Consider the following 12,159-nt stretch of genomic DNA (forward strand, 5'->3'; position numbering starts at 1 on the left):
GTCGCTGCCGAAGGGTCCTGAAGATCATCCTCCAAACACTGTATATAATCCAACATTCCCCCCTGCCCACCGTCACGATATCCTAGTAAATATGTCAAAATCCCTACGCCTCGCCATGAGTTTATCACGTTCATATCCATGGGTAGCCAACCCCTTCATTGTCAGCGCGCCAATGCGCGTGATGTCAGGTCCCGCCCTGGCTGTCGCCGTATCGCGCGCCGGCGGCCTAGGCTTCCTCGGACCGGCTGTTAAAACACAAGATATGCTCGTCGACCTTGAGAAGGTGTCAACCCTTGTAGAGGATGCCCGTAAGTCCTCGTCCGCCTTCTCATCGTCTACCAACGTTCTGCCCGTTGGCGTCGGGTTCCAGCTCTGGAGCGATGACCTCGCCACTGCCGTCTCCGGTATCCAGAAGTTCAAACCCTGCGCTGCATGGCTCTTTGCCCCGAAGGGTGGTCAAGAAGATTACGACCAGTGGTCGCGCAGCATCCGCGACGCGTCATCGCAGACCCAGATCTGGATACAGATCGGGACGCTAGCAGAGGCAAAGGGACTCTTGAAGGGATCCGAGCGGCCCGATGTAATTGTTGTTCAGGGATCAGAAGCCGGAGGTCATGGTCGACACAAGGATGGGCTCGGACTGATGACGCTACTCCCGGAAGTCGTCGACGCCTTGGCTGGCAGTCAGATTCCGATCCTTGCGGCTGGAGGCATTGCCGACGGACGAGGAGCCGCGGCGGCACTTTGTCTAGGCGCTGATGGTATTGTCATGGGAACGCGGTTTTTGGCCTCTGAGGAGGCGCGTATTAGCAAGGGGTACCAGGGTGAAATTTTGCGAGCTACCGATGGTGCAGCCTCCACCACGCGGACATTGCTTTACAATCATCTTCGTGGCACCATGGGCTGGCCTGAGCCGTATATGCCGCGTACTATCATCAACAAGAGTTTCATTGAGCACCAGGCTGGCCGGTCGTTTGATGAGTTGAAGGTGGAGCATGATCTGGCGCTGAAGGCTGGTGATGCTGGCTGGGGTCCGGAGGGAAGGCTGGCTACTTATGCTGGTGCGTCTATTGGGTTGATTCATAATGTCAAGGATGCTGCGACTATCGTGCATGATGTCCAAGAGCAGGTACTCAAGCGGCTGGGTCCTGACGGAAAGTCTAAGATTTAATTTAGACGCGATGTAGATTACGGTTTTATTGTTTAAAAATGTCCAACTAATGAATTATTTGATGGCCATCGATTACGCATAACGCCAATAGAGGTTATAATTCTAATAACGTACATTTTCCTTCCTACTCGTATATGTGCATCACACAATACCGTTGAATGCGTGTGCTTCCGGGCCTGATATGTATGACGTCATACCATCACTGACAGTGGTCTTAACACTATAAATATGGTCTACTTGGTTGGCTTAAATATCGTCTAGACCCAAAGTCAAAGGCTCACTGATCCAAAGAGTCAACCCATATTTTGTTCCCCACACGGACCGTACCTTAATACCGGGAACCAAGTAGTACTATCTAAATGGGTACAAGAACAAAGCAGATAATAGGTTCTGATATCTGTTTTAAGACTGGTATTTCTACCCACTCCTAAAGCTAGAGCCTGGGTTATCTTGACATGACATCCAATTCACGCTAATTTTAGGAAACATCTATTGGATACAGGATATAATTTGGCCCATCTAATACCACAAAAGTCCGTCCATGAAGGGACCCACAACTATTTGGCTTCTCTTCCCCCTAGATACGTCCTTCCATATACACATTAGATATTAGGGCTGTTCATTCTTTGGCGGAGATCTTGATGCCCATAAATGCTGCTATTTCTTCTCATACATGCGTTCATTGTCGAGAGAGCTAAGCCGCTTCAGGTAATTTAGCCGCCGAAACCAATCATATCTTCTTTAGTGGGCCTCTATCGCAAACAAGATCGAGGGGATCTTGCAGGTTAAAGAGGGCAACAAAGCCCAACATTCCAATTTCAGCCATCGCAGACATTTCACCCTTCCCTACCTACCAAATAATATCCATTAAAGAATAGAAAAAAAATGCAAAACTCAGTCTACGAAACTGCCGCCAGCGCAGTCCAAGCCCGGAATCGCATCCGCAGCCACATCTACCAAACGCCCCTCATTCCAGCCCGAGCGCAAGGCAAATCCAATGGCGCAAAGGTGCTATTCAAAGCAGAGAACTTCCAATTGACAGGATCGTTCAAGATCCGAGGCGCAATGTCCAAGATGTCAGGCCACCCAGCGAACGGGCGATTAATAACAGCCTCATCGGGTAACCATGGGATAGGCGCCGCATGTGCAGCGCAGGCATTGTCCAAAGATCTCACTGTTGTCCTCCCGGAAACGGTGGTGCCTGCGAAACTGGAGAAAATCAAGTCCTACGGGGTGAATATTATTCTGCATGGAGCTGAAACTGGTCTCGCTGAGCAACATGCCCAACGGCTTGCTGCTGAGGAAAAGTATACTTATATTTCGCCGTACAATGATCCTGATATTATTGCCGGGCAAGGGACTATTGGACTAGAGATCCTCGAGCAGTGTGATGAGGTGGATAATGTTTTCGTCTCTATGGGTGGTGGTGGATTGATCAGCGGTGTTGGGGCGGTCATGAAGGCGTTCAGTCCACGTACGAAGATCTATGGTGTTTCTGCGATTAATTCCAAAGCTCTCGCCGAGTCCATGGCTGCGGGCCATGTAGTTGAAACGGAGCATAGGGATACTCTGGCTGATGCCGTTGCTGGAGGCATCGATACGGATACAAGCACACTTCCGTTGGCAATGTCTGTGGTAGATCATGTGCTTGAATGTGACGAGGACGAGATTAAAGCCGCCTTGAAGGTTATGGCGTTCGAGGAAAATATGAACGTCGAAGGCTCTGCAGCTCTGGCTTTGGCCGGCTTTAATAAGGTCGCACAACAGCTCACCAACCAAACCAGTGTTATTGTCTTGTGCGGGGCGAACTTTGACCAGGGTGTATTTAAGAGTGTGATTCTGGATCTTTAGCAAGGGTATATCCCTTATTTTGCTATAGATAACAAGTTCATAGACTTAATTCAGGGGTAATCTACCACAACACCACTTATATCACATCATCATATTGAGGTAATATGTGGATATCCATTCAAAACCTAGAATACCAAAACCAATATGAGCTAGCTCAGATCTAGGGTAGAACCTGGCTCCTTTTCTGGCACTCTCGCCTGATAACTTATATTTTCCTTTTTAGACCCGCTGCCCTCAAAAGCCGGACTTTCTATGGAATGGAGAACTCAATAGTTGCAGGAAATGTGGTGGCTTGCGGACATAGGTAATGGTCAACACTGTCGCTTTGTACCGCAAATATTCTTGCTCGTTTTTTGTACATGTTACTACCCTAGTGCCAAGTCTGTGTAAATATACTAGGAGCTCCGAAAGCACATCATAAAACCAAGGTATGCCAATGAATGAATATCAGGCTATGCGGACAAAACCTAGTTCATCGACGGTCAAGGACCCGATCGTATGTCGATACTTTATGCAAGATTAATCTGCAATCCGAGGGTAGCGTTCATGACAGAGTCTCCATAAAAGAACTCGGTTCTGCACAAGCTGTTAGAGATTATTGAGGCGAGGTACGAGAGTAAAAACATACCCAGCATTACCGACGTTCACATAGGTCGACTCAGTAAAGCGTCCCAGCTTGGACAAGGCAAGTAGCCAATCCTTCAAATCACCGGTGAAGGTTCCCTCGAATTGCGTCTCGGGCATCAGGGTGCTGACGGTGATGCCGGTATCCTCGTTGACATCTTCATACAATTTCCAAGAGGTGCCAAAGAGATTGTCAATAGTGGCAACAGCGCCGTTGGTCCAACCGATGGGAAGCTGTCCACCCTCGTACTGCAGCCAGAGCATCAGCTCCCGAGAGGAAGCAGAGGTAGAGTCACCCTTGACGTCGTTCGTCATGAAATCGAAGCAGACATTTCCTGTTGTATTGTCCATAAGTTATATTATCAAAAGGCTTGGGAAGACATGAGCATACCCTTGTAAGCAGTTGTGTTGGTACGAGTCCAGCTGTAAGTGCTCGGAATCGAGTCGATGGCCGACAACTTTGTTTCGAGGTTCTGGGTGAGACCCACGAAAGAGTAGCCTTTGGGCACATTGTTCCTGTGGGCCCACGTTAATTCCAAGCTTTACAACACAATTGCCAAGGGGACTCCTACGTGCTCTCGACATATTCAATGTCTGTCACACTGCTCCATACGACTTCCTTAGTTCCGCTGTCAGATGTGGTCACCTGGTCATAGTTGGTGCATTGCGTGCCGACGATCTGGTTCGCATTGTAGAGCATGTTGTAGACGATCCATGGTGTGTCCTGCAAAATCACGTAGTCGTAGTCTCCACAGTGCTCGCTAGCCGCCTGGGCCCGAGAGGAGAGAGCAGGAAGGGCAAGGGCAGACGCAGAAAACGAGAGGGCCGCCAGGGCACGGAAGAGGTGAACCATGTTGATAGAAAGGAATGTATAAGCTAAACAGCAACACGGCTAAATTGGGAACAACAAGTGAACGAGTGTTATGAGTATGAGCAGAATTTGAGGTAGCTCGACGGTCAGGATTATATGGCTATGAATATGCTCCTTGAGATTTAAGCACAATTGTATACCTGAAACCCCCTGAAACAGAGAGTGGGCCGATTTAGATTCATGGCTAATTTTCGGAAATGAAACCAAGGGCAGAGCTAAAACTAAACTACAGATATCATAACGATTCATTGAAACGGTAACTGATCGATTTAACCCCAGTCATAATAATTTATGGCTAATCAGTCCCAAGTACATCTCCCGTTGATGTTCGGCGGCAATAGGTCAACCGATGAAAAAAAGTCTCGGTCCGGAAATTAAGATTGAAGGCCAAGCTCCGGGTATTACCCGAGCAAACCAGCAAAGAACTCCGAAGATTCCGAACCATAGTGAATGTATCCCAAGGTACCAAGAGCATAGTTAAATGTACTTACGTGGTCAAGTTTTTGTATAATGTAAGCTTACCGATATATATAAATTGTGGGGATGGTCATGACATGGAGTCGACCTTCACACATAATATCCATGATGTACAGTATATATATTTTTCAAACAGGTATAGCAGTATGCCCTCCTATGAGCGCTACCATAGCAAATACAAAATTATTCAGCCTCATACAGAACCACCATCATTATGTTGCTGTTCAAACATACACATCATATGAATACCAAACCGCACATTGACACTGTAGCCTATGCTCCATTATAGAAAGCTGTTGGGGTGGGAGTGACGCTGAAATAGGAAGGTCCCTGCCTCAGGCAGCGAGTAGATCAATGTCCCTCCCAAGTCCCGGCGGTACACAAAAGAGTTCCTTCCTGGTAAACATAACTGAACTCAATATGCTATACTCACTAAAGCTGACCTCTGGGCTCTATAACTGTATGGCCCCAAGTACATCGGCTGGCCCAACAGTCTGTGCTCTACATAGTATTCTAATTTTATAATCTGGTAGGGCTTTGCACGTGACTGACTTGCGCTGCGGAGTCGGCAATTTTTCTTTTTCTGGCCTTGAAGGGCTCCACTTTTCTGGAGCCCAGGACCAATCACTATAGACCGGAGATTGAGGCAGACCAACATCGATCAGGATGTTAAGCGCTGAGCCCAATGTTCCGGTCAGCATCATGATCCAGTGGGTAAGCGCTGCCAAGCAGATACGTGTTTTTGAGGTTGGGCCTCTTATCTATCTGTGCCATCGCTCGATGCACAGCAGTTTTCTGGCCAATAAGATAGAACGACAAATGCATATATAGAGTTGAGCGGCTAATACATCCAGGAGAATAAGCTCATATTGACAATGCCATTGTATCTTTGTCAGAGAAGGTGAGTGTAGGCTCTGACAACTAAAGAGGCAAAAGACCAGCAAATAGCCCCCAAGCCCAGGGTCTCAGTCCACTCCACCATGTCTGTTGGCAGTCTAGGAAGCGACGGAGGTGACAGATTGATCGGCGGACGTCAAAGATCCTGGCGGCTAAAATCTCAAGATCATGGTTGAAAAAGGGCTGAAGATTACTCTCATGTCTGTCGCGTTTGAACAAAGCTTTGCCTGGCGATACCCTTTGGAACCTAACCTCTTCATCGGGTATGTGGTTTCGTTTTAAGCCTAGCAGTGCAGCGGATCGATTTCCCCTGGGGAAATACCCATCTCAATCGGAGACACCGATCGTAACACACGACCTGGATGATCCCGCACTGAATAAAGGGCAAGTCTGTCAATGGGGTATCGGCTGGAAAACCACGCTCATACTCTGTGGCAGTTTTTCTTTAGGTACGGAAATATTGGACGATGCACTGGAATTCATGGAAGATACTAACACTTACCCGTAGCCCTTGCACTAGCCATTACTCATGCAGTAGTATTTCACTATCTCGACGGGAAGTTTGAAGATGATCCAAATATCCCGTCACAAACCTATGTCACGGCCGCATCAACTATTGTGGCTAATGTGATTAGCTTCTGTATCCGCATCTGCCTGGCAGCGGCGTTTACTCAATATTTCTGGCGTCTTGTCCGGATTTCTCCCATGCGGCTTGAAACCTTAGAGTTCCTCTATACTATGAGAGGAAGTCCAGCGTCGTTCTTCTCTTTCACTGTACTTCAAAAAGGATGGTTGCTAGCTATTATTACAATGGTCCTATGGGTTGTTCCTGTCGCTATGAGTTTCCCACCAAGCTCAATGACTGTCAGGAGTATGGTAAGAACACGCGAGGTATACCAGGCTCAAATGCCAGGTATGAATCTCTCAGAGGTAAGTGCTATCAACCTCTATTTTCTGGCTAGTCATCTGATGTTTGATCTGCACGTAATGTAGATATGGGGAGGTAACACAACTATTATCAAGGATAAAGAATTAGCTGTGTTCGTGTCAAATAACTGGCGAGGCCAAGATGATCCTGACTTCGTTGAGGTAGAGCCGTCCTCCTGTCGAACATTTGGTAGGATCAGAATGTTGCTGACGACATCTCAGGTACTCCGTGCTGAACAGTTGTCATTTGCAGCCATGGGGCTTCAAATCAAGCCTGTTATATACCAGCTGGCTACAGAAACTATCGTGAACGGCATGCCACACAAAATGAGCTCGCCCTGCGGGCTAAATTGCTCCTATGAGCTTTCCTTTGATGGGCCATACCTGAGCTGCAACAATACCGATTTTGATAAAATTAGTCCGCAGTACAACATGAGTGCTGCTGCGATCTATGCGTTAGAAAGCAACTGGACGGTGACACCGAATGCAAACCCAAAGTTCAACCCCATTCTAGAAAGTTTTCAAATAAAGAATGCGGAAGTATATGATTGGGTTCGGAATGATTCCGCGGACACCGTTCGATTTAAATACACCTCACATGTGCTGACATGTAGCCCTCGTCGGGCGAAATACCACGTCGTTCAGAGGTTTGACAACGGCCAACAGTTCTCAACCGTTACCATGGGAGACGTGCATGACTTAGTGCCGATGGATGAAAAATTCTATTTTTCCAAGAACAACATGACGCAAGCTGTGGTTGACACAATTCGTGATCGTAATATAATGGCACTGATTATGGCAATGACTAAAGGCATATCCGGGAACGTAGGTGCAATTGTTTCAGGCGGGTCTTCAACAGAACCGATCTCACAGGAGGCGGCGTTCTCAACGCAATGTATGTGCTCATATTTCCCAAAGATGTACTTGCTCGTTGACTAAATGGATCAACAGTGATGCAAGACAATCTTCTCGTCCAATCCACCCGTCTTTTCAATGGATTCAGCGATTCTTGGGAAGGAACTCTCACGACTTTGTACAGTCTCTTCACTGTAAATGAAGAGATTCTTAACTCGATGCTGGCGAACGTCACCATTAGCGCAATCAACCATTTTCAGCTCTGGCCAACTTCGGTCAATGTGACACGACAGGATCTATATACACAGTATGTGTGGTCTCGGCCGCTGAACCTTCTTCTCCCATATTTCCTCTCTCTAGGTGTTGCTCTACCGTTGGCAGTTTTGGGCTACTGGTCGCTGCGTCAGAATGGTGTTCCAGCAACGGACAATGGATTCCTACAAATCGCAATGACCACAAGGGGAAATTATAAACTCGATCAGCTAGCGATGGGAGGTTGCTTGGGAGGAAACCATAACGAGTCCAATGAACTCAAAAACCTCGAGGTTCAGTTTGGAGAGCTGGTTCAGCCGGATAGATCCAGGTTGGACATGGAGCCACACCAACTAGGATATCACACAACAGATGTCAGATTGGCTGGATTTGCACCCAAAGATGAAGTTGCTCCCCTCGTGGTTGGAAAACAATATGGGAAGCTGTCTGAAGACCGCGGATCACTAGAACACCCTTGAATCCGAGCCTGATAATGATGATGTCGACTGCTTCTAACGCCCTTCTGTATATAAAAAGATCGATACGGAAGTACATATACCTGTAAAAAAGTTTCTTTTCACCTATATGTCTCTCTAGTCAACTACTCTAATAGAACCTTGAAAGAGCACGTGCCCCACTAAATGCGTCATCACATCATGTGACAGATACTTTTGTCCCAGCCCTACCACAGAACATCTCAGCTCTTGGCATCCGCGTACACAGTATGATATCTGATCAGACCGACTGTAGAGCTTCAGAAAGTCCTCCCTAGTATAGGGACCTGGCTGAACGAAGTTGTATAACGAACTACAGATAGTTAATCAGTAATTACTTGAATAAAATAAGAATGTGTTCTGGCCCCCATGTCCCGGAGGTTCGAGGCGCAGGAGCTAGATGTCTTATTATCCACAATTATCTAATGATTGCCAACGTAATTACTCGATCCATCTGCCGAATGAGGCATAGCCGAATGACAAAATTTGCATCCCGTATCCGAAAAGCTTGAACAGATGAAGAAAGTAGCGTTACAAAATAGCCACAGAAAAAAACAACGCACATTAAATGGACAGCAATAGTGACATGGAGAGAGTTGAGCTCCTGTTACTGATAATTTAATGTATTTTAGTACTGTTTAAATATACTGTGTACGCTGGAGGAGGCCAGGATCGACATCTTGCAGGAACGGTGAATTCTAGTTGCCACTATCTAAGAAGCTAAAGGTCGCCCGCCACGGCCTGCGCCAATGATATAGGGCTGGAATCCACTACCAATATTGCAAAATTGCGTACCATGATCCATCAGTTCTTGTTGTCAGCCTCGGGTCTAATTTTGGTTAACCCGGGGCTCCCCCCTGATCATGATAAGAGTCGTTCAGTTAAGACATGTCACTTCCCATCAACCCGAAAATGATTACATCTTCATTTCTCACTGCACCAGGCTGATGGAAAGCTTTCTGCGTAAATCCCCTGTATCCTTACACTTCACTGTCAATGTTTTCATCCGACAGGTTTTAAGTTATTTTGGACCCCACACGCCGACTCTCGCGGAACATGATATGTGTTCTGGCCCCGCGAGGCCTTCGACCAGCTTGGGTGGGTATCACTGCAATTGCAGCAGCAGCAGTGCTCTCTTTATTCCTCTTATACTCGCCCCGACTACAGACCACTACGTCGAGAGTAGTAGTGCCTGATCCCGTAAGCCATATTGTGACTGACCCAAACTATGTGGATAATACCACCACCAAAAATGTCGACCCCGTCATTGCTGAGGCCGGTTTGATTGACCATCCTGCGCAATACTTTATTGACTATCCGCTTCAACCGCCATATAAAGAGCACTTCGGCGAGTTGGGCCAGCGAAGTCGAGTCTTGCGCGACTGGATGACACTAGTGGATCAGCTACCACAGTCCACGAGCAGGAATTTGTTGATGAACGCTACGGAGAGGGTGGCCGTCTCTTTATACCCTTTCCTCGACAAGCCCAAGGTGCAAAATACCACTCATAAACCCGTAGCGGATCTCCGGGCGTCCTTTGAACCAGGCTCAGCGGGTGTGGTCATCCCAACCAGCAATAATACTCTTCGCTTCGCGGCCCACCTGATTGGTGCTATGCGCTTGGTTTTAAACTCCACGCTCCCAATCCAAATCGTCTATGCCGGCGATGAGGATCTCAGCCCAGATGATAGGGCCCGTTTATCAAGCACCGTGGAATCTGGCCCTCCCCTCGAGTTTCTCGACATCCTCACCGTTTTTGATGATACAACACTCCAATTGAAGACGGGTGGTTGGGCCATCAAGGCCTTTGCAGCCTTGGGCTCGCGTTTTGAGCGAGTAATCCTAGCCGATGCTGACGCTGTTTTCTTTCAACCTCCCGAGGTCCTGCTCGACCATGAAGCATTTCTTCGAAGTGGAGCTTTACTGTTCCACGACCGACTCCTCTGGAAGAATGTGTTTCCAGAGCGCAACGAATGGTACAGGAGTCAGATTCGACAACCAAGTGCGGCGTTAGAAAAGTCACTGGTCTGGACGGAGAATTATGCTGAAGAAGGCGACTCTGGACTAGTTGTTCTCGACAAGAGCCGAACGGATATACTCATCGCCCTGCTCCACATATGCTGGCAGAATTCGCATGACGTGCGCGAGGAGGTTACGTATAAAATGACGTATGGTGATAAGGAGACGTGGTGGCTTGGTCTTGAGCTTACAGGTGCGACTTACGAGTTCTCCGGGCACTACGGTGGAATTGTTGGCTGGGACCAGGTGGATAGTAGTGGCAGGCACAAGGTGTGCAGCTTTGTCATTGCTCATGTTGATGCAAAGGATAGACTCTTGTGGTACAATGGAAGCCTTCTCAAGAACAAGGGTAAGAGCAGTATGACAAATAAATATGGAGTTCCGACTCACTGGATGATTGATGGCAAATGGCAAAAGGGTGATCGCAAGGAGGATATGAGCTGTATGAAGGGAGGTGAACCGAGGAATCTGACTCAATACGAGCTCAATATCATGGAAGGATCGATTGAGCTGGCCAAAAACCTCGATGGGATGATATACACCGCGCCAAAAGGAACCGAAAACACATGAGTTCGTCATATCCAAAAGTGTTATCAACAACAAATATCCTCTAATCCAGGATGTATGTCAGTTTGCCAAACATCCAACTATGGACTTGTGTGGACTTGGTATTCCTCGAAGAGCCATGTATCCCGCAAGGCTCCTTGACCCCGAAACCGGTGTTGGTGGTTCCGGCTTCATCAACAATACTCGGTCCTTCTAGGGCCTTTCGTAAATCCAACCGACTATTACCGGTCATTGGACAACAGCCTCACTCAACTGAATTGATAGGGCTCAGGCATGTATATATAGTATCATTGTATCAATGTATCTGCATGGAGTATAGAGTTTCAGACACTAACGGCCAGCACATTTACAGTTGACTCTCTTCTTTTCCCTCATTTTGTCCATCTAAGCATTTATTTACTACCTGATGATATTTTGGATATTTCTTCTGCATTGTGATTTGTGTCTATGGGGGATCCACTTGTTCACTGGTTTCTTAGCAAACACCGTTGCTACTCGATACCAGAATGCGTAGCCCCCAATCTAGGCTTCATAACCTAACATGGTCGCCTCGACTATGAATCTTCCATCGTTAATCTATTGCGTTCCAGCTACACCTGTCGCTGACTATACGGTGTATCCAGAACAGGAACCTCTATTTCCCTTACTTGGCAAGTCACTAACCATACGAACACGGCCTTCATGACGAGTCGGAGAAAAAGGTAAAAAGAAAGAAAAAAACAAAAAGAGAAAAGAGAAGAAATAGAGGAAGCCAGAAACAGGGAGAAGCAAGGAGACCATGGTCATTTGAGAGTGTCCAAATCCGTAGCTCTTCTTCTATTGTTTATTTAGCTATTTCCGTTTCCTGATGGGAAGTGCAGCCAATATCTATCTAAACGACAGAATATTTTCCCCGAGAATTATGATTGACTGAGCCTTCTAACTCCCAGAGTAGACTAGTGTGTCTGTACTACAGCGATAGCTTTATGAATTAAGCAGAAACAGCCAGGATTGGACGATATACATCTTGCTAAACAACCGATGGTGTTTGGAGCTAAGCGCTGCGCATATATGACAGACCTAACGCACAGGTAACGTCTCGGAAGTTCACGTTGCTGGCAGGGGTCATAGCGGAGAATTCCGGTCCCAACGGGCGAGTAGCTTTTTGGAAGCCT

The 12,159-nt window shown here is 47.2% G+C and overlaps 5 protein-coding genes across 5 annotated transcripts; 4 read left to right on the forward strand and 1 right to left on the reverse strand.

Annotated features, from left to right (window-relative positions):
- The first annotated feature begins 54 nt into the window (after positions 1–54).
- BDV37DRAFT_242092 (nitronate monooxygenase) lies at positions 55–1,228 on the forward strand. The gene has a single exon (XM_032081266.1). The coding sequence runs from the start codon at positions 92–94 to the stop codon at positions 1,169–1,171; it is 1,080 nt and encodes a 359-aa protein (XP_031944166.1). The 5' UTR covers positions 55–91; the 3' UTR covers positions 1,172–1,228.
- Positions 1,229–1,806: 578 nt separating this feature from the next.
- On the forward strand, positions 1,807–3,022 carry BDV37DRAFT_291565 (threonine ammonia-lyase; the record flags this gene model as incomplete). Its single annotated transcript, XM_032088974.1, has 1 exon — positions 1,807–3,022. The coding sequence occupies exon 1, from the start codon at positions 2,057–2,059 to the stop codon at positions 3,020–3,022; it is 966 nt and encodes a 321-aa protein (XP_031944167.1). The 5' UTR covers positions 1,807–2,056.
- A 509-nt stretch (positions 3,023–3,531) lies between these two features.
- On the reverse strand, positions 3,532–4,499 carry BDV37DRAFT_280462 (concanavalin A-like lectin/glucanase domain-containing protein; the record flags this gene model as incomplete). The annotated part of the gene is made up of 4 exons (XM_032086577.1): positions 3,532–3,598; positions 3,651–3,981; positions 4,038–4,162; positions 4,219–4,499. The coding sequence occupies 4 exons, from the start codon at positions 4,497–4,499 to the stop codon at positions 3,532–3,534; spliced, it is 804 nt and encodes a 267-aa protein (XP_031944168.1).
- Positions 4,500–5,974: 1,475 nt separating this feature from the next.
- BDV37DRAFT_269585 (uncharacterized protein) lies at positions 5,975–8,404 on the forward strand (the record flags this gene model as incomplete). Its single annotated transcript, XM_032084390.1, has 4 exons — positions 5,975–6,005; positions 6,400–6,821; positions 7,041–7,713; positions 7,770–8,404. The coding sequence occupies 4 exons, from the start codon at positions 5,975–5,977 to the stop codon at positions 8,402–8,404; spliced, it is 1,761 nt and encodes a 586-aa protein (XP_031944169.1).
- An 831-nt stretch (positions 8,405–9,235) lies between these two features.
- Positions 9,236–11,356, forward strand: BDV37DRAFT_242099 (putative alpha-1,3-mannosyltransferase). The gene has a single exon (XM_032081267.1). The coding sequence runs from the start codon at positions 9,476–9,478 to the stop codon at positions 11,006–11,008; it is 1,533 nt and encodes a 510-aa protein (XP_031944170.1). The 5' UTR covers positions 9,236–9,475; the 3' UTR covers positions 11,009–11,356.
- The last annotated feature ends 803 nt before the right edge of the window (positions 11,357–12,159 follow it).

The sequence above is a fragment of the Aspergillus pseudonomiae genome (genome assembly GCF_009193645.1).
Source record: "Aspergillus pseudonomiae strain CBS 119388 unplaced genomic scaffold BDV37scaffold_14, whole genome shotgun sequence".
In the NCBI taxonomy this organism is placed as follows: Eukaryota; Fungi; Ascomycota; class Eurotiomycetes; order Eurotiales; family Aspergillaceae; genus Aspergillus; species Aspergillus pseudonomiae.